The following is a 22,168-nucleotide window of genomic DNA, read 5'->3' as shown; positions in this document are numbered from 1 at the left end:
TTCAGGGCCTCCGGGGGGGGCATGGGAGGTAATTTCCGTTGTCCCCAGGCATTGAATTACAGGTGTGTGTACTCGCACATGCACAATAGCACATGCACATGCACTTTCGGCACCTGAGGAAAAAAAGGTTTGCTATCACTGGTCTAGAAGCTAATATAAATGCAGATGTAAAGATCAGGAAGACATCTGAAATGAAAAGCTGAATCTCAAAACCGGTACACAAACATTGCCCTCTGATTCCCCTGAAAATTATTTTAGTTATTATTTCTTTTAACCATTTGGACAATCATAAGGAATTTCGCAAGTATTTCTAGTAACAAATAAAATTCAAGGAAACCAGACAGCAGGAAAATTCAAGTCCATGAAATGAAAATTCAAGTCCATAAAAAAGACTGCCGGAAATACGACTTTAGTAACCGAGTAGTTGATGCATGGAACTCACTACCAGACTCTGTAGTATCATCATCCAATCCCCAAAACTTTACCCTTAGACTACTGTTGACCTCTCCCGATTTCTAAGAGGTCAGTAAGGGGCGTGCATAAGTGCACCAGCGTGCCTTCCGACCCCTATCCTAATGTTTCTTTTTTACTAGTATCATGTATATGAATATTATTATATCTTTGCATATCACCAATATGTACTTGACAAAACAAATAAAACAAACAAACAAACAAATAAATAAGTCAAGTCAACGAGAAAGTAGTTTATTTTATTTATTTATTTTATTACTTAGATTTGTATGCTGCCCCTCTCCGAAGAGTTGTATTTAGATAGAACACATTGGGCAAGGATGTGTTTTATCACATAAGATAGAACTTGCAATGCTTCCCCATCACTCAGGAGTACAAGGTCTTGGGTGGTTCCTTTGATTGGTAAGGCATTTTTTCTTAGTTTGTTTGCAGTATCTGGGGTTTTTTGTTGTTGTTATTATCACTGTTGTTCCAATTTGGTCTCTAGCATGAACAAAGAGAGGGATTGGGAAAATTCCTTTTCAGGGGAGGGAAATTACTAGATATTAGAGCTATACTATACCTTGCTGTAGGAAGCACCAGACTTTTAAAACAGAAGATTCATATGTTTTATATGTTGTTTTCTGTTTTTGTTGTTGTTAATGTTTATCTCTGTTTGTATTTGTTTTGTTGGTTATTGTAATGTTTTTATATGTATAAAAATTTCAAAATTGAAAATAAACAAAAAACAAAAAAAACCCCAGAAGATTCATATGAAGCTATAATGGCTCAAAATAATATTATGCATGCCATGATGCCATTGTGTTGTGGTGGAAAGCTTACCCAATAAATTCCAACAATTGAAGAAGATCCCTCAAAAGCAATAACCACAAATTTCCACAGCTCTGTTGATGTTGAATTAAAGACAGTATAAGTGTGATAATGACTGCCAGAAATTTGCATTATTTGCATCATGATCCATTTATTAAACCCCCCCCCCCCCAAATACATAAATTGAGTGAGAAGGATTTTTGGAATTTCAAACAACCTTATATATCCTATGAAACTAGACTTTCAACCCTGGGTCTAGAAAGCTTAGAACTACGACGCCTTATACATGATCTAAGTATTGGCCACAAGATGATATGCTTCAACATCCTGCCTGTCAATGACTACTTCAGCTTCAATCGCAATAACACAAGAGCACGCAACAGGTTCAAACTTAATATCAACCACTCCAAACTTGACTGTAAAAAATATGACTTTAGCAATCAAGTTGTCGAAACGTGGAACTCATTACCGGACTCCATGGTGTCAACCCCCAACATTTTCCCCTTAGACTATCCACGATTGACCTCACCAGGTTCCTTAGAGGTCAGTAAGGTCACTAGTGTGCCTTCCGTCCCCTGTCCAATGGTCTCTCCTATATTTTATATATCTTTTCTTCCATTCATATATCCTTTCCTCTATTCTTCATTGATGTATTCTATTCTCATATATTTTCTACTATTCTTTTCCTGATATTTACTACTACAGTACATGTTTTATTCTCTTTAACTTTCAATTTGTATTGAATAAACAAACATCAACTTTTCCATAATCCTTATTTAAATCAGGATAACAATTTTGGCGTTTTTAAAAAAAAAAGCCGAGGAAGGGATTCCATCATCACATTTTTCTTGTTCTCTTTCTTTTTTGTACAGAGAGAAAGAATGAATTTTCTGCTTTCCCCATATTGTACCGGGAATGAATCTGGCAACATAATACACAAAAGATTATATCTGATCAAGTATTATGTTATCAGAATGCCAAAACAGAACACAAGAGCAGGAAAAGAGTAGGCTTTCCTTGAAAAGTCATGAGACCTATACAAGAATTTAATCTGAAATTGACATCAAACGCTCCTGAACAATACATCTCATGTGCAAACATGCCAGAAATGCATACAATTTGTTTTTATTCTTACTCCCTCCCTGGAGAATACAGTCAACAAAACTTTGTTTCTTTCAGGTGCAGCGGGATGATGAGAGATGCATGAATCAGTGTATGGTGTCCAGGGTAGACAAGGGTATCAGAATAATCTTGAGGTGGTGGTCTAATTTCCATATATTCTTCCAATTAAAGAGATATTTTTAAACTTGTCGGGTTAACTCAGAGTTGCCCCACTGAATCCTGTAGACTCAGGAGATCTATGAATGCACTGAATCATCCCCAGAGGTGTTTAAGACTTAAGTTACATCAGGGATGCTAGTCCTCAGTCACAATTTCAGGTTCTACCTTATTCAACAAGAAAATTCATATGATAGAACTGTGTGACAGTCGATACATATCTGTCGTTCTACTGGTAGATCCTAACAATTTATACTTCTGAATTAGCATGCAGTTTTCATTTCTCCTAATCAACAAAATACAAAACCTTCTCAAGCATGCTATTTTTTTATTGGTGTGCCTGTTTCCCAGCAATGCTACTCAAGGTTAATTTCTTTGCTCAATCCTATTTGCCTATTTAATAAAATTCCTTGATGCCTAGTCTCAACAAATCTTTGCTATTACAGTGGTACCTCTACTAAGAACGCCTCTACTTACGAACTTTTCTGGATAAGAACCGGGTGTTCAAGATTTTTTTTGCCTCTTCTCAAGAACCATTTTCCACTTACCTGAGCCTCCAAAACTGGAACCAGAAAAGGCAGGGAGAAGCCTCTGTGGGGCCTCTCTAGGAATCTCCTGGGAGGAAACAGTGGGGAGAAGCCTCCGTGGGGCCTCTCTAGGAATCCCCTGGGAGAAAACAGGGCCGGAAAAGGTGGGGAGAAGCCACTGTGGGGCCACTCTAGGAATCTCTTGGGAGGAAACAGGGCCAGAAAAGGCGGGGAGAAGCCACTGTGGGGCCTCTCTAGGAATCTCCTGGGAGGAAACAGGACGGAAAAGGCGGGAGAAGCCTCCATGGGGCCTCTCTAGGAATCTCATGGGAGGAAACAGGGCCTCCACCCTCCCTGTGGTTTCCCCAATCACACACATTATTTGCTTTTACATTGATTCCTATGGGAAAAATTGCTTCTTACAAACTTTTCTACTTAAGAACCTGGTCATGTTCGTAAGTAGAGGTACCACTGTACTTCACATATAGTTTTTTATAGAGCCAGAATTTATTTCACACACTCCCCCAGCACAGTTGTTTAGGCAATGCTTATGTGATCTAAGACTCTAACAACCCATAATTATCTCCTACAGTAGTCTGATTTGGGTCTCAATTCAAATATATTCTTTTCACAGGTTTCCTTAGATATTTATCTCGTTTATAGAATGTCATTAAGGAAAAAAATGGGGAAAACCAAATTTTGCTTTGACCCATAATTTATCAGAAATTATTCAATTGCTGGAAAAGAATTACACAGGTTCTTCTTTCAAGTGGCTGTAATTTCCTTTTTAAAAATTCAATCCTATAAATAATTTTTGAATATTAAGACTAATAGCACTTGAATAACAGGAACTTTTAATGAGATCAGGGAAGGCAGCTGGGGAAGCATATTCCCTTCCTCAAATCAATGTTGAATTTTTGAGGTCAGTTACTAGGAGTGCCATGTTTTGATATATTGATGAAGATATATATCTTATCCAGAATGCCTCAGAATCTCCTTGCGACACCCCTGCTTTCTGAGTTGCACTGGTTATTTATTTTATTTATTAGATTTCTATTCCGCCCTTCTCCAAACGACTCAGCTTATGCCTCCATGTATAATTTAAGATGTTGGTTAACACTATAAACTTCTATATGATATAGGACCACTCATTTGTAAGATCACCTATCTTCTGAGCTCTTTGCCTGGGCAGCAGGAGATGACACAGAGGATATGCTCTGGGTCGCCTTGTTACTGACATGCGGAGTACAAATTTGCATAGCTGCCGCTGATTGGCTAATCAAGCGGTGGGAGAAATAAACTGCTTTCAGTGGCTAGCAGGTTTCAGGGAAGCCATTAAACACGGCTTCCCTGCAACTCGCCAGCAGTCCGAATTAGCACTAGATAATGCACAATAAAGGTGCTGAACTATTCCTGTGACTTGCGCCTCTTTATTTGCACGCGAATCTAACAATGTCAACTTTTGGGAGCCAGGAATGATGCCTTCTTTTTTATGATGCATTCCTTCTGGAAAGAGGTTAGTCTCAAACTATGAATGGTTCCCACCCTGATGGTATTAAGGAAGGACTTAAACTTGGCCTAAACATGTTCACTTAAACATTGTGGTAGGATGGATGGATCTTCCTTTTTTAGAATTGATGTTTTTTGTTTTGGGTTGGTATTTTCTCCAGACTGCTATTCTTTCATTTATCTTTTTGTATTTTTTAAATTTATGTTATTATATTTAAAGTTAAAAACATAGAAACATAGAAGATTGACGACAGAAAAAGACCCCATGGTCCATCTAGTCTGCCCTTATACTATTTCCTGTAATTTATGTTATCTTATTTTAAGTTTGTTTTATACTGTAGTTGCTCTGGAATCATATAAATATAAATCATATAAAGTAAAATCAAATAAAATTATGAAATTAGATAAAGACAGTAGTATTGCCTTCTTTTACCAGACAGATCCACAAAATCATTTTTCCTGGAGAGAACATACCTGCTCAATTCCAGGGCAATATCTTAATACTACATTATTTTTTACTTTCTCCTAATTTTGACCATACAGTAATAAAGGAATACTGAAGGTTAAATGTGTACATGTAGTTTCATAATATTTACTAGCTGATCCTCAGTCCTTCAAAGCATCATACATTTCCCACCAACAGGCAACCGTTTTTCTAAAGGGTGATTTAAGCTGCTGTGCATTACAAAAAAAACCCCCACACAAAAACATTTAGCCTTTCACACTAATAAATCCACTTTATTTTGAAAAAAAGGGAGTGAAATGGAGAAGAGACACAAAATCAGGGAAGTAATTACATTGATCTTATGGTTGTTTCTTTGCACTACTCCCAGTAAAAAGAAAATTCAAAAGTGTGGTTCGGTTTTTAAAACTTGGCACTGCAAATACAAAGATGAATATATTTCAACTCATGTGTGTGTGTGTGTGATTAAAACTTGTTATTGTTTGTGGTTACAATATTGTTGCACACCGATTTCCTATGGTTTTGATTTAATATAAATTCAAGAAGTCTTGACAGTTATCTTTTGCTCACAATTTCAATTATCACTATTTTTAATTTAAACTACCTATACCTTGAACATACCATATTTTCTTGCCTCTGTTTGTTTGGACTGAAGCCTAAGTATATTTCAACACTCTTTGGTTTGTACACATATATGCAGGGGTGGGCAGCAGGCAAGATGGGGTGGAACGCAGTTCCACTGGTGGAAATGAAGCTGTGTACGGAGCTCCAGCTGACTATCCCCATCTCCCATCCTCCTCGGAAACTGGCAGGGAGATCAGCACCGGCAGGAGTTGTAGGGGCCCATTTCCTCCTCCCATTCGCCCCTATCCAGCCTGAGGCAGGGGTTGACCCAGGAAGGAGAGTGTGGGAAACGCGAAGCAAATTGTCACCCCAGACAGCAACACTGGTGAGGTTGTAAGTCGAGGACTTAACAGTTCACTTGAACGATGATGATCGTTCAAGCCACTCCCACCTAGTCATATAGCTGGCAAGCCACTCCTACCCAGTCACATGACCATCAAGCCACACCCACAAAATAAGCCACACCCACAGTATGGCAGTAAAAAAATTGGCTGCCCATTACTGCATATATGTCTGTGTGCATGTGGCACTGTGTGCTAAAGCATGATAAGGCAATGTCCTTTTCCATAAGAGGATAGATGTGAACATTGATTAGAGGAAACATGTTGAATATTTATACTCCTTTAGGGTCAGTTAAAACTCCAACTATTCAAGATTTATTTTATCAATTCTTTTTTTAACACAAGAGCCTGCAGCAAAAAATAAAATAAAATGGAAATGCTACCAGCAGTAATACCTGCTGTTTTTGTAATCTAGCTCATAAAAGAATAAGAAATATTACCATTAATACATCCATTACATATGGGTATAAATTACAACTATATATATTATAAAAATAACATTTATTGTTTGCAGAGTTATTTAATCAACATATAAAAATGAGATATTGGGAAAAAAATTAAAATAAACAGTTTTCCTAAAGTTAAAGCATAAAATATAGACTGTAAACAGTCATCAACAACAAGAATAGGAAATTGGCTGTATTACCAACTTTCCTCATAGAGAGTGCATTAGTTTGAATGTTCTAACTTACAGTGTACTTTGTACACAATGAAAATTAAAGAAGCTCTAAACTTTCTTGCATTAGGTCAAATTGTTTATGTGGTCCTATATTTTATACTCTGACTGGAATTACAGAAGGCATTCAACATGCCAGACAAAAAAAGGATAATTCCAATCAGCAGACCTTTGATCTTTTACACTGTAAATTGAATACATAATGAAAGGGAACTATGGTTTAGTGGCACAAAGCATCTTTTAACTCGTTCACCCAGTTAAACAAGTCAATAAGAATTCTGCTTTCTTACATTAGTTGTTAAAAGGCTAGCATGCAGTAGATTAGGACTGCTGGATGGGTTCAATGAATTTTATATGCCCATTCAAACTAAACAATCTTAGCATGGAGCAATGTGCTTCATGATTTAAAACACATAGAGACACACAATTTGTAATATAATACCACATATTTAAGCAAGCTATTAATTTAAATAAACAGACAAAAAGCAAACGTACTAGAGAAGATTGCATATCAAGGTGTATTTTTTTCTAAATAAGCATATTCTACAATATAATTTCAAATCTAATTTCTGTTTGAACACAGTGAAATATAACTCATATTAAAATGCAAGATCATAATAACGACAGTCCTGGGAAAGAAAAAGGCATCAGAAGGAAGCTCAAATAACCCTTCCTTGATTCTCTTTGTATGATGGGGCAGCAAGATATTCCAGCAACCTTCCAAGATTCTGTTATAGTAGAAATAAAGTACCACAATTTCTGCATTGTCTATTTCCTGACCTTCCTACCCTGAAAGGGTGGCAAAATTATAATAATGAAAGTCAAGGAGCATGGTAAAAAATAGGAATGTAACTAAATATTAAGAAGACCAAATGCCAACAGCAATCAGTCTTGGAACTCACAATGAAGATTGATGTTTGGCCATCATGTTCGAAGACAACCTTGACATCTAATGGGTTGTGGGCTGAATGCGATGTGTCCGTAGGTGGCTGGTAAGGCCTATGTGGGCAAAACATGTTCTGCCACAATTGTGGGCACCATTGTTGCAGCATTTGCAGCTCTGGCTTTGCGGAGTGCTTGCTTCTCTTCTGTTATGAATGTTCTTCTGACCTCAGATGTCTGGCAGCCTTGGTGTATCAGCATGGGCCATGTTGTTTGATCTTGTATCAGGGTTTCCCAGGAGGTGGTGTCGATATCAAGGGACTTGAAAGAGGCTTTCAACATTAATTAGTTAATTGATTAATTAATTCATTCATTCATTTATTCATTTATTGTTAGAGTTGAAAGGGACCATATAGGCCATCAAGTTCAACCCCCTGCCCAAGCAGGAACCCTATAGCACACCAGTCAAGTGGCAGTTCAATCTTCTCTTAAAAATGTCCAGAGTGTTGGAGTTCACAATGTCTGCTGGTAGGTTGTTCCATTGGTTGATCGCTCTGACCGTCAGGAAGTTCCTCCTTATCTCCATGTTGAATCTCTCCTTGGTCAGCTTCCAGCCGTTGTTCTTCGTCCGGCCCTCTGGTGCCCTGGAGAATAAAGTGATCCCCTCCTCTCTGTGATATCCCCTCGTATACTTGTAGACTGCTATCATGTCCGCTCTGGCCCTCCTTTTCTCTAGGCTATCCATGCCCAGTTCCCTCAGTCTCTCTTCATAAGTCTTGGTTTCCAGTCCCTTTATCATCTTGGTTGCTCTTTTTTGCACCTTCTACAGAGTTTCAATGTCTCTTTTGAAGTGTAGTGACCAGAACTGAATACAGTACTCCAGCTGTGGTCGGACCAGGGCATAGTAGAGTGGTATTAAGACTTCCCTGGTCTTGGAGTGTATTCCCCTGTTGATGCAGCTTAGGATTGTGTTGGCTTTTTAAGCTGCTGCTGCACATTGTTGGCTCATGTCTTTGTATCACTTCCTTTGTCCCCCCACCATGCAATCACTTTCCTTTAGACAGCTCACCATAGAAGAACTATTTAGGGATTGCTCGTCTGGCATCCTAGCAACCTGGCCTGCCCAGCATGTCTGGGCTTTCATCAGCAGGGTGGGAATTGATGGCAGGCCTGCCCTGGAGACAGTAAAGGGCTACTAAATTGGGCTACTAAATTTTTTATTACCACACTGTGGCCGTGGCTTATGCAGGACACCCTGCATTTTCTTTCAACATCTTTCAGTGCAAATTGGGTGCTCTGGGGTGGAGCTCCATTTTCACTACCCCACTGCCTTCCCCCCCGTCCGGGCAATTTAGAATGGTATGGTTTTATTAAAAAATAATGTAATCTTACTGTATCATTGCTTAAACAGGAAGCTTTCTTTTAACATATATCCAGAATTTAACATAAACTACGTCACAGAAAACTGCATTTTTTGAGACTGCAAAAACAGAAACATCCACTAAAATTCTATTCCACAAACTTTTTATAATGCTGATAGAGTGATGGGGCAGTAAAGAGCCAGGGTGGCGCAGCAGGTAGAGTGCTGTACTGCAGGCCACCGAAGCTGACTGTAGATCTGAAGGTCAGCGGTTCAAATCTCATCACGGGCTCAAGGTTGACTCAGCCTTCCATCCTTCCGAGGTGGGTAAAATGAGGACCCGGATTGTGGGGGCAATATGCTGGCTCTGTTAAAAAGTGCTATTGCTAACGTGTTGTAAGCCACCCTGAGTCTAAGGAGAAGGGCGTCATAAAAATCAAACAAACAAACAAACAAACAAACAAATAAATATGCATATAAGAATTGAGATACTCTTTCCCCCTAGGCCTTTACAATTGTATGCATGGTATGTCTGTATGTATGTTTGGTTTTTATATTAATGGGTTTTTAATCGTTTTTATTATTGGATTATTATTGTACACTGTCTTATTATTGCTGTTAGCCACCCCGAATCTCCGGAGAGGGGCAGCATACAAATCCAATCAATCAATCAATCAATCAATCAATCAATCAATCAATCAATAACACACACTGCAAACATATAACGCAAATGCTACAAGTACTAAAACTTAATATATTACTGACCAGAGTTGATGTAACTGAGCTGATATAACCCAATCCATCATTAGTATCTTTTGAATTAATCAGAGTTGCCAATAGTGTGTAGCTGTCACTTGCTAAGAGATCTGAGTCATGGTTCCACAGAATATAGGGAAGCTACATGCCAGAATAATCTTTCCCTAGCAAGCTGCTTTAATACCTAACCATGCCTTCTTTTAATGGAGCATTATTTTAATAGAGGTTATATTCCACCACCTACTGTAGCATTCATAAATGCTTCTTCCCCAATTTCATGCGTGTACTACAATACCTTGCCGAAAATAGGTAATATTCTGAGAACAAAGGATATAGTGAATCTTTAATCTTGAATTTGGGAGTGTGTCTCACAAAATGAATGTTCTGCTGTAGCAAGAACAGGGAAATTGACTGCATGTCACATTATCATAATAGCACAGAGAAGGGTTTCAAGAAATGACCTGTATGGATGAAACAAGACTTCTAACAATACAGTCATTCTCATATAACTGGGCAAAGAGGAGAGATTCCTGAAATTAGAGTTGTACTCTCACTATATTCAGTTTGTTTATAATTGGATGATTCTGAGTTTAAGTCTAATTTCTTAGCTTTGTATTTTAAGGCTAAGATGAATGAGCCTAATTAGCGGAATCTGAGGAAGAGAGAAAGTCCACTACAATGAAAGAAAATAACATAAGAGGCTTACAAAGCAGGAAATATTATAGCGGGTTTTATCCTGAAATCAAATTATAGTCTAGTAGGAATAATTGCTGATGACATATTTTGGAGGAAAAGTATATATATTTTATTATAATGGTAACAAAACTATGAAACTAGCCCATAAAACATTATAGTAGCACAGAAATAATATTATTTGGTAGGGAAGGTTTGCCTATTTGCCGATGACTCTAAAGTGTGCAATAGGGTTGATATTCCTGGAGGGGTCTGTAATATGGTAAATGATTTAGCTTTACTAGATAAATGGTCAAAGCAATGGAAATTGCAGTTTAATGTTTCCAAATGTAAAATAATGCACTTGGGGAAAAGGAATCCTCAATCTGAGTATTGCATTGGCAGTTCTGCGTTAGCAAAAACTTCAGAAGAGAAGGATTTAGGGGTAGTGATTTCTGACAGTCTCAAAATGGGTGAGCAGTGTGGTCGGGCAGTAGGAAAAGCAAGTAGGATGCTTGGCTGCATAGCTAGAGGTATAACAAGCAGGAAGAGGGAGATTGTGATCCCCTTATATAGAGCGCTGGTGAGACCACATTTGGAATACTATGTTCAGTTCTGGAGACCTCACCTACAAAAAGATATTGACAAAATTGAACAGGTCCAAAGACGGGCTACAAGAATGGTGGAAGGTCTTAAGCATAAAACGTATCAGGAAAGACTTAATGAACTCAATCTGTATAGTCTGGAGGACAGAAGGAAAAGGGGGGACATGATCGAAACATTTGAATATGTTAAAGGGTTAAATAAGGTTCAGGAGGGAAGTGTTTTTAATAGGAAAGTGAACACAAGAACAAGGGGACACAATCTGAAGTTAGTTGGGGGAAAGATCAAAAGCAACTTGAGGAAATATTATTTCACTGAAAGAGTAGTAGATCCTTGGAACAAACTTCCAGCAGACGTGGTTGGTAAATCCACAGTAACTGAATTTAAACATGCCTGGGATAAACATATATCCATCCTAAGATAAAATACAGGAAATAGTATAAGGGCAGACTAGATGGACCATGAGGTCTTTTTCTGCCGTCAGTCTTCTATGTTTCTATGTAAGAAACAATCTACAAAATGGTTATATCCACATTGTGAGGTGCTGCATTTTCAGCAACTCAATGATTTGTTATAATCCTCCAGAGATAACCCCTAGAAAATGTCCTTTTCTTTCTTAAGTGATGTTTTTGAACTGGCCTTCCTTGCTTCAGAGTGCTCTTCCAGTGGAGGCAGTGAGGGTAGCATAATTAAGAGCCAATTACATTTATCTTGACATAATGCCTTTGACAAGCTGGTTTAGTAGGGAGTAACTAGGCTGCTATTCTGATGCTTTATTTTTCTGAATGGCCGGACAGAAGAATTAAGCAAACGAATTAAGTGCCAAAGGCTAAGCCTCTATTCAAGTTTGCATCTAGCTTTTGCTTTATGTTCCTTAAAGAGTATTTTTCGATTTTTAGCTCTACTCAAAACATTCTGCCAGAACATTCTAAGTTATCTGTGTTCCAATAACATTCGAATGCCTCACATTTTCTGTGTCCTGATAGGAGAAAATTGGAAATGTTTTGAATATACAGTGTTCCCTCAATTTTCGCTGGTTCGAACTTCGCGGATAGCCTATACCACGGTTTTTCAAAAAATATTAATTAAAAAATACTTCGCGGTTTTTTCCTATACCACGTTTTTTTCCATCCGATGACGTCATATGTCATCGCCAAACTAATAATTTTTGCAAATAAATAACAAAAAAATAATTATTGTTAATAAATAATTACGTTTATAAATATCAGGATCACTATTCATTGGTGAGTACCAGTAATAATGGTGAGTAAATAGTTGTTAAGGGAATGGGAAATGGTAATTTAGGAGTTTAAAGTGTTAAGGGTTGGCTTGTGATACTGTCCATAGCCAAAAATGGTGTATTTACTTCCGCATCTCTACTTCGCGGAAATTTGACTTTCGCGGGCAGTCTCAGAACGCATCCCCCGTGGAAATCGAGGGAACACTGTACCAGGCATTAAAAACATCTATGAGAGCCTGGGACAAATATACTCACTCCACCCACAACCTCAACCCCATGGCTAAATGAATAATTAAAAAAAATGCTTCTGTCATTTCCAATAGGGATTTTAACATTTTAATTTAAAAAAAAATATGCTCATTTTTTAACATATTTTACTTCCCAGATAGAAGTTAATATAGACCAGCGGTGTCAAACTCAAGGTCCAGGGGCCAGATCTGGCCTGTGGGGTGCTTAGATAATGGCCCATAGGGCCGCTCTAGAAAAAGCAAAGGACCGGCCCACAATGCCTCTGCCAGCAAAAACGGAGCTCAGGAGGGCTGTGGGCAGTTACCCCAAGCTCCATTTTTGCTGGCTGTGGACTGCAGGAAGCTGTCACAGCTTAAAATGGAGGTCAGGAGCCCATTTTAATTGTCAGAGCACTTGGGCCATCACAGGCACCCCTGACACAAGGGACATCAAGCTGGTCTTGCTCAGCCTGGCCACGCCCACCCTGGGCCCCCGAAGTCAAACACAACCCTGATGCGGCCCTCCATGAAATTGAGTTTGACATCCCTCCATAGTTTAACACCCTACCTCATTCAAGCAACAAATGTGTTTTCCACTCCATCTGCCTTATAGAAATAAGCTGAAAAAAAGTTATTTACTAGATGTGTACGTCTATTTATTTTTGCAAAAACAAAACTTCTTAATTGTTGTATCAAAAGCATTAACATTATAAAACTTAAATAAAATAATATATATATACACACATACACACACACACATACACACACAGTAATACCTCGTCTTATGAACTTAATTGGTTCCCGGAGGAGGTTCGTAAGGCATCTTCGTGATGTCAAAGCTCCGCCCATGGAATTCCCTATTGGGATTCCCCACCTCTGTTTGAGCCTCCTGACCAGCTCGACAGCTCCGAGGCTCTTTTGAAAAGCTGACAGCCGGGCGGCGGGGCCTCTCAGCATCCTCCTGAACCTGAACACCGACCTCGAACTTTTGCCGAACCTCCGTGTTCCGTGTTCAGGAGAATGCTGAGAAACCCCCCGGCTGTTTCAAAAGGCGACAAATCTCAGAAGGAACTTCATTCCAGAGGACAGGTGCTGCTCCAGAGAATGTTTCTGGAGTTTCAATAGATATTATATAATCACTCCATCAGATCTAAAGCAATAGCAGCATGGACATCACTGCTGTTATATTAGTTAGCATATACTTAAAACAAATATCAATACAGCTACTACTGCAGTTATTTACATTTGAGATTACAAGTACATGAACCCATCCAGTTTGTTCCCAACCACGAAAGCATAATAATCCACCTGAAACTGGTAATATTGTAGGGACCACTCATGGAAATCATTGAGGAACTACAATTTAATCTATCGGTTTCGCTTCTCAAGATTCAGTTGCCGTTTATGGGCTCTTATCCACCACATCATTGTACAGCATTCAGACAATGATTCAAGTTATGCTATTTTGATTAAATGATATGGAAAAGTACGCTTAACTTTAAAGTTCCTGAAGACTCTCCCCAATGATTGTATACATGTGTAAGCCACACTGGGGCAAAAATAGTGCCTTGTAGCATTCCACAATTTATTGCCAGGATGTAAAAATATGGCCAGCAAATCATACTCTCATGTGATTACACCCAGAAGTAAAAACAAATTCATAATCTGCTCGTAACTTCATTTTACATACATACAGTTATATAAGTTCACTTTATAGAGTTGGCAATAGAAATATGTATGGAATCTCAAAATGATTAATATGATTATGTGAAACAGAGAGAATGAGAAATGAATTATTTAAAAATATGCAAAAGCATGTTGCCTACCAGTTGCATTTTTTGAAATTTACCTGTCATGTGTTCTCATGAAATCCCAAAGTTTTGAAATACCATTCTGAAAAAAAAGGCATAATAAACAAGTAATAGGTTACATTAATGTTCAATCTGTTCCCATGCAAATCAACAGTCAACTTTCAAGTACGTTTTTACTTATAAATGCCAAAGTTACTTTGGAAGCTTTTCTAAATTTCCTACTTCTGATGGAAAAGTTGCATATATGCTAACTAGTTGGTGTGAAAAAACCAGGCTTTATGGGTGCTTCTATATACACTGCTAAAAAAATAAAGGGAACACTTAAATAACGCAATATAACTCCAAGTAAATCAAACTTCTTTGAAATAGAACTGTCCATTTAGAAAGCAACACCGATTGACAATCAATTTCACATGCTGTTGTGCACATTCATCTTTGTATAGAACAAAGTATTCAATGAGAATATGTTTTTCATTCAGATCTAGGATGTGTTATTTGAGTGTTCCCTTTCTTTTTTTTGAGCAGTATATTTTTCTCGGTGAGTCTTCGGAAAAGGGCGGCACACAAATCTAATTATTATTATTATTATTATTATTATTATTATTATTATTATTATTAATTGATTTTCCTATTGTCTTCTTGGAATATTTTTTTTCAATAGTTCAAGCTGGAATGCAGTTCTGAGATTTCCTGATGGCTTCCTATCATTATACAATATCAAACCTTTTTGTAGTTTAGCCATGACCAACTATGCACTACTACTGAGTTAAGTCTAAATATGGTAGCAATTGCTATTATATTAGATGACTGTTTAAAGTCTTTCTTGAAAATCGGCACAGGACATATGCTTTGACATGGCCTTCTTTATAGTCAAAGAATTCACATTGGCTAAGATAATTTGTAGTTCTTTTCATGTCAGTGGACAGATAGGATCTTTGGCAGTTCATCTTAACACTGTAATTAGGCTTGAAACAAAAAAAATATTACACATGTGGACCTCAAGATAGTAACATTGATAAGAAAGAGCTTAAAGGACAAAACCAACTTTTTCCAGCCACTTGGGCTAATGTTGAGTTCAAATCTGTTCCTCCTCGTCCAGCCCCCAGACACCAAGGAAAAAATCTCAACAATATCATTTGGTTTGGACAGAGATCTATAACTAATATCAGCATACAGTACAGTAGAACCGCTGGTCGTGAACACTTTTGACCACGATCAAATCTGGATCGACAAAAAAATTCACTTTTTTTTTTCTTGGCCAATTTCCCCTTCCACACCAATTTTTTTTGTAAGTGCCAAATTTCCAAAATTAGGTTCGAGTCACAACCAAAAGTTATGGACAAATTATGATTGTGATTAGAGGTTCTTCTCTATTGAGAATGTTTCACCCCTTACTGACCCATTTATTTCATGTAGATGTGAAACAGGAGTGGGGAAAGCACTGAGTGCTGAGAAACTCTACATTGGCCAATCCCAACATCTGGGAGAAGGAAGAAAACCCATTGAATTACTTTAGTTCCACCATTCATAATTTTTTGAACTGATCTAGAAAAATATCATAATCAACCATACTGAAAGCCACCAACAGATCAAGAAATACAAGAGTGGATGCATAGCGCCCATCCTATTCCTGCCATAGGTTATCCGCAAGAATGATCAATTGCTACCTCGGTCTCATATTTAGAGATGAAACTTGACTGAAAGAGGTACAGATAATCTCCAAATGAGAAAGGGACCTATAACTGCCCATATTTGAAAAAAAATATATAGTTAGTAAACAGTTGTGGAGGACTTCCTTTTAAAAAATGATTAATCGGCAGTAATACTATTGTCCAATTTAATTAACTTTCTCTATTTTACGTTATGTTGTTGTGGATTGAAATGAAAAATATTCTTTTTGTCTTTGCTACTAGTGTAATGCAATTCAGATCAGCTTTTGTGCAGTTAAGTTTCTATTGTGCCAAATACCGACTTCACACTGACCGTCCAGTATGAAGGCTGCTAATTATTAATAGCAAGCAAACAGTTACCAATGGTTATAAGGCTCTGTGTACTTTACAGCACATTAAATCTAACGTACTTATAGTGATTTTATCAGGTAATACACAAAATGACAATGATTTATCTTCTATTCAACAAACTCATATGTTTATAAAATAATGAGGACGTAATAAATGGAGAATCAACTTGGTCTTTCAAGGCTTCTCTTCATTGTCCCAGATCAGTAACCATCAAAATGTTTACCATGCAGACATTGGCAAGAGTGAGGGGCTCCACTACCACTCCTATTGCTATTCTTGTCAAAAGATTGAGGAATGTTTTTCTAATGTCTCATGTATACAGATAAAGTTAGTAGCAAAGGCAAACACTATTAACTCTGCAGTACTAGCTCTACACAAAAATGTTTGAATGCTGACATTTGTCAAGGAAAAGAAATGTTTGAATGCTGACATTTGTCAAGGAAAAGAAAGAATTCTCAGAGAGGAACCTCTTTATGTATCTTTAAATATTCAGTCAATACATTCCTGACAAGGACACGGAAGTCTGTGTTCTCAATACAGGTAATCCTTGACTTACAAACATTCATTTGAAGTTACAACGACACTGAAAAAAAGTGACTTACAGACGTTTTTCGCTTGACCCTTGCAGTGTTTCCATGGTTACATGATCAAAACTTGTATGCTTGGCAACTGGTATGTATTTACAGTAGTGTATCCTGGGGTCTTGTGAATACCCCTTGCAAACCTCTGGCATGCAATGTCAACGGGGAGGCCAAATTCACTTATCTGTGTTACTGACTCAACAACTACAGTGATTCACTTAATAACGAGAGCAGAGCAGAGCAGAACAGAATAGAATTTCTTGTTGGCCAAGTATGATTGGACCAGTGTTTCTCAATTTGTTTCTGTTACGCCCCCCCTCTAGGAAGAAGTAACTATTTTGTGCCCCCCTCCAATTATCTGCCAGGACGATTGTTTGCAATTTCAGCACATTTTCACTGGAAAAAATTCAAGTAGCTTATCAGCGTGATTGAGGTGTGATGTATTTAAGTGATGCCTTAATTTATTTGGATAGATGCTGCCTGCTGCCAACATTTTTAGACACAGTAAACATACCAGTCTTTCCTCGTAGTCACAGTGAAGCCAAGCGCTACATACGCTTCGTCATATTTCCTCATCTTAGCTTTCAGGAGACTTACGTTTGTCTCATTATCTCCTTCTCTCTTCTCCTTTCTTTTCATCCCTGTTAAATATTTTCCATGGTGTCTCTTAAAGGTTTGTTTTATCTATTTATTTATAAAAATAAATAAATAGATATGCACTTCATATCTCCTACTCTGTGGTGTGCTGCTGTTTGGTGCAACCCCCCCTCCACAACTCCCTGCGGCAAAAAAAGAATGTTCCCCACGGTCACGCGCTCCCACCCGGCATCGCTCTGCGCCCCCCAGGGGGGCCCGCCCCACTATTTGAGAAACACTGGATTGGATACACAAGGAATTTGTCTTTGGTGCACATGATCTCAGTGTACATAAAAGAAAAGATACATTTGTCAAGAATCATGAGGTACAACACTTAATGATTGTCATAGGATATAAATAAGCAATCGGAAAACTAACTATGGCAAGAAAGGTTGTAAAACTCACTTAATAACACCCTTGCCCAGCAACAATTTTTTTCTCTTTATAACTTGAGGACTATCTGTAGTTACTCATCTACTTTGGAACGCCCATTTGTGCTTCAGGCTTTATACCTGAAACTAAAATGGCTGGGTTCATGCAAGGCACTAAATCTTTAATATGGATCAACAAAACAATTTATAGCCTATTGTTAGATAGCATACCACGGCCAAGCAAATACATCTTATTATAGATTGCAGCTTGTGTAATTGTATTAAATTGGGTTCCTACCACATCACAAACTGCCCAATCTCGTTTTAGCCTTAGCGTTACTAGAATCTAGTATCAAGCCTCTGTAATATAAGCCCGCTGCAGAAATATTGCCTTATTTTTCAGGCAGGTGCCCTATAATGCAGGTATGTTATATATGATATGATATAACAGAAAGCAAGCAATGTCAAATATACATGCCATCTACTGTATTTAGATTTTATTTCCATTAGTTGTGAGGACTAAACAAGAGAACGATCCTTAACATCCTCAGAATGGACCCCAAGCCTGGAAACTCAGACCAAGGGACAGCTTTGTGGCAAGAAAAAACATTTTGCAGGGACACAGAAAAAAGAAAAGAAAAAAAGGATGGTGATGGGACAACAGGTCTAAATATGGGAAGAAAAGAGAAGGAAAGAACAATACTTAATGGAGATGAGCCAATCGGAGGAGAATTGAAGAAAGAAAGAAAGAAAGGAAGGAAGGAAGGAAGGAAGAAAGAAAGAAAGAAAGAAAGAAAGAAAGAAAGAAAGAAAGAAGAAAAGCCTTAGGAAAGTTTACATTAAAAGGATTAAATACCACAGATAAAGCAAGACCTAATTTTCAAGCTAACCTTAAAAGTTAAGTATCTTTTTCATCAGGGAGGCACAAGTATTTACGATCCTGCTAACTTCTTTTTTTATGGATCCAATTTTTATCAGCAATATAAAATAATTTCCTATTCCTAACATACAGCAATTATTTGGGGCGGCATGAAGAAATCACTTTCCTACTAATTATGGCCAACATTTGCATTTCAGGTAATATAATTAGGAAAGAACTGATATGCTGGAGAGCTGCCTTTAGTTAGCCAAATTGATTAAAGATATGATTCCATGCAAGGCAGTTTCAAATGTTATCATGAAAATATCCTCCCTCTCTATACTAGTTGAATTGTTGAGCACAAACAACAAAAACACATTGAGGAACAGCTTATGTGCCTAAGGGTAGAATGAAATGCTTAAATCTTGCACTATCCCGGTTCTATTAGCTAAAACATCATTTTGTTGAACTGTTTTCTGTTTTAGCTAATGAAAACTAATTTGAGATCCAATGTAGTTTGCAAAGCAGGACTAACTTGGATGTTCTAATTTGACTGAGGCTTTTTCTTTTTTTGCCTGCTGCACTATTGATGCCTGTTTCTGTCATGTACCATCAATAGCTAACACAACGAGTGACTATGGCAATGCCCCTGAATGCTTTGTAGCTCTGGGTCAATGTGAACTTGATGGAGTTCATTTGTCCACAAATTTCCCCTGCATGCTTTCCCCTCTGTATTGTTTAATTACATAAGAATTTTCAGATCTTTCAACTGTCTTCTTGTAAATAAAATAATGAGAAAGAAAAATAATTCTCCAAAGTTTCACCTTCACTGATACCAACCACTTTAAACATTGCTAAGGAGCAATATAAAGCCAAATCGCGATATGGTATTGTGATACCAAAAATATAAATATAAATTGTGCATCACAAGATCGGAGGCAGCACATTTGGGTTTAAACAAATTTATTTGTAAATCAAAGCTCTTTTCTACCCAGCCTATAAAAAGCATAGTCTTCCAATGCTTCCTGATGTGAAAGATAAAATCATTAACAATTCAAAAGCTATTTCTCATAGCCTTGATATGGACAGTCAAGGTACTGCAGTTAGTACAGTGCTGGAGATGGATCCAAATTAATATTTGTATTGCAGATAATATAACTGTGACAAGAAACAATCAAATTGTTTTCTCAGCCATCTACTACAAACTTCTCGCGCCAATAACAAAATTCATCCACATGTAAAATTGGATAGTGGGCATACAAGCCCTTTGAATTTCTTGGAGGAAGGTTGGTACATCCCAGTAGCAAAGCGGATATTTCTCATGCAGAAAGTTTCAGATTCGATTACAGCAATTTTCAGATGGAAGATAATATTATCTGAAGAAGAGACTTCCAACCTTTTGGGCATCAGGGACCGGTTCCATGGAGAGAGATTTTTCTAGGGGCAGGGTGTGTGTGTGTGTGTGTGTGTGGTTTCATGTGCTGGCTGCATCCCACAGATGGGGCTTCACTTGTTTGAACGGTTCTCTTGTTGGTGCTGTCCATGGACCAGAGGTTGTAGACCTCTGATCTGGAGGACCTTGGTTATTTAGCATAGACAATACACACTCAACTAAATGGATTAAGAATAGGGTATATGATGGCAATAGCTTGGTTGCGGTTAGTGTGTTGTATGGGCCCAATGGTTTTTGTTTATTCAGCAAACTGTAATTAAAGCAAACTTAATTTAGTGCACTATATAAACCCAATCAGCATGACATCTTTTCATATTCCAAATATAATAAACAAATAATTACACTAAGTAAACTATTTCAAGTGAGCTTGACTCCTTGATCCCATTTCCCTGTTAGGTTCTCTACTGAGCCAGTTTGGTGGAGGACATGACAGTTCTCAATCTCCTTCGGCATGAGAGTTAGCTAGGTGAATTTGGGCCATTCATTCTCTCTCACCCCAACCCACACATTACAGGATTATTCCTGTGAGGTGTATAGAAGATAGGACCATGAGTTGTACAAAATAAAGGTGGGATCTAATGATTAATAAACAATGTAGCAAGGTTAAACACCCACAGAGGTCACTTACAACAAAAATGAGTGAACAAGGAATGCATATTTGCATAACAGTTTGAGCTTAAGTGCATGCTGACAAATGTATATTTTCTTTTATGTACACTGGGAGCTTATGAACCAATGACAAATTCCTTGTGTGTCCAATCACACTTGGCCAATAAAGAATTCAATTCTATTCTATTCCATTCCTGTTCCATTCCTGTTCTATTCTGTTTGTATTTATATGACACATGCAATGAATAATCTGAATAAGAAAAATTGAAAATAATTATTATACTAGTAATACATCTCATTATAGCAACTAAATTATTTATGATTCATTGTTCAGGCTGAGAGACAGTTCCCACTGTTGCAAATTCAAAGCGTTACGGATGGTTTTGATATTTGGATTACACACTAACTGCACTCTATCCTTGCTCTACCCATTAGTGTTGGGCGAACCCGTTGAAGTTTGGGTTCGGCGGGTTCGGACGAATTTGCCGTCGAAGTTCGGGTAGGTTCGCTGAACCCGAACCCGAACTCCTCTGGCCCGGTGGGAGATGAAGCGCTGGAGGGGGGGGGGTGTCAGGCTCCATCAAACGGGCGATGGCTGGGACCCGCCGAAAATCCCTGCCCCTAGTTCTCTCTCATTTCGGTGGCTCCCGGCCATTACCTGCTTGATGGAGCCTGACACCTCCCCCCCAGTGCTTCAGGATCCCAGCCGGAAGGTACAAGTGGGTGGTGGGCAGGAGGGGGAGGTGGGGAGGGCTCTGAGTCAGAGCCCTCCCTGCCTCACTCTCCCGCCCACTGCCCGCTTGAAGCTGCTGGCTGGGATCCTGAATAGCTGACCAGCAGAACCTGCCTCCCCACCCCTCTGGCCTGGCGTGAGGCAAAGCGCTGCAGGGGAGGTCAGGCTCCGGGACTGGAGTCACCCCTCCTGTCCCCCCCAGCCGAGTCAGCGGCTTGAGCCTCAGAGCCCTCCCCGCCTCCCGCCTCCCTTGGTGTTCGAGCGAACGTTGAACCTGAACACGGACTTCTGGAAAAGTCTGGGTTCAGGATACCGAACCCCACAAAGTTCAGCACGGACCCGAACTATGCAAGTTCGGTTCGCCCAACACTACCCATTAGGCAATGCAAGGCAGCACATTTTGATTTCCATTTAGTTATTTAGTTTTTTTAGAGTTTCTATTAATGATTTAGTATCATTTTTACTACTCTAGTGTGGTTTACTTAAATTTCTGATTCAGGGCCCAAGTCAAAAATGGAAATAAAACTCTATTTTTATATTGGTAAAAACTGTGAAACCAAACCAAACCAAACCACTACTGTAGAACCCTTTTCTAGAAAGTTTCAGAAAAACAGTATGTCTCAAGGGTTATTTAGTTTCCACATTCAAAGCCAAC

The 22,168-nt window shown here is 38.4% G+C and overlaps 1 protein-coding gene across 4 annotated transcripts in view; it reads right to left on the bottom strand.

The window, feature by feature from the left end:
• NUDT14 (nudix hydrolase 14) overlaps positions 1–22,168 on the bottom strand; it is a 62,031-nt gene that overhangs the window by 16,928 nt on the left and 22,935 nt on the right. For all 4 annotated transcript variants that reach the window (XM_070750926.1, XM_070750936.1, XM_070750945.1 and 1 more), the window contains exon 2: positions 14,289–14,332. In XM_070750926.1, coding sequence (XP_070607027.1) covers positions 14,289–14,332 — 44 coding nt within the window. The remainder of the gene's footprint in view (positions 1–14,288; positions 14,333–22,168) is intronic.

This window comes from Erythrolamprus reginae, chromosome 1 (genome assembly GCF_031021105.1).
Source record: "Erythrolamprus reginae isolate rEryReg1 chromosome 1, rEryReg1.hap1, whole genome shotgun sequence".
NCBI lineage: Eukaryota > Metazoa > Chordata > Lepidosauria > Squamata > Dipsadidae > Erythrolamprus > Erythrolamprus reginae.
This window is presented reverse-complemented; position numbering and strand designations above follow the sequence as displayed.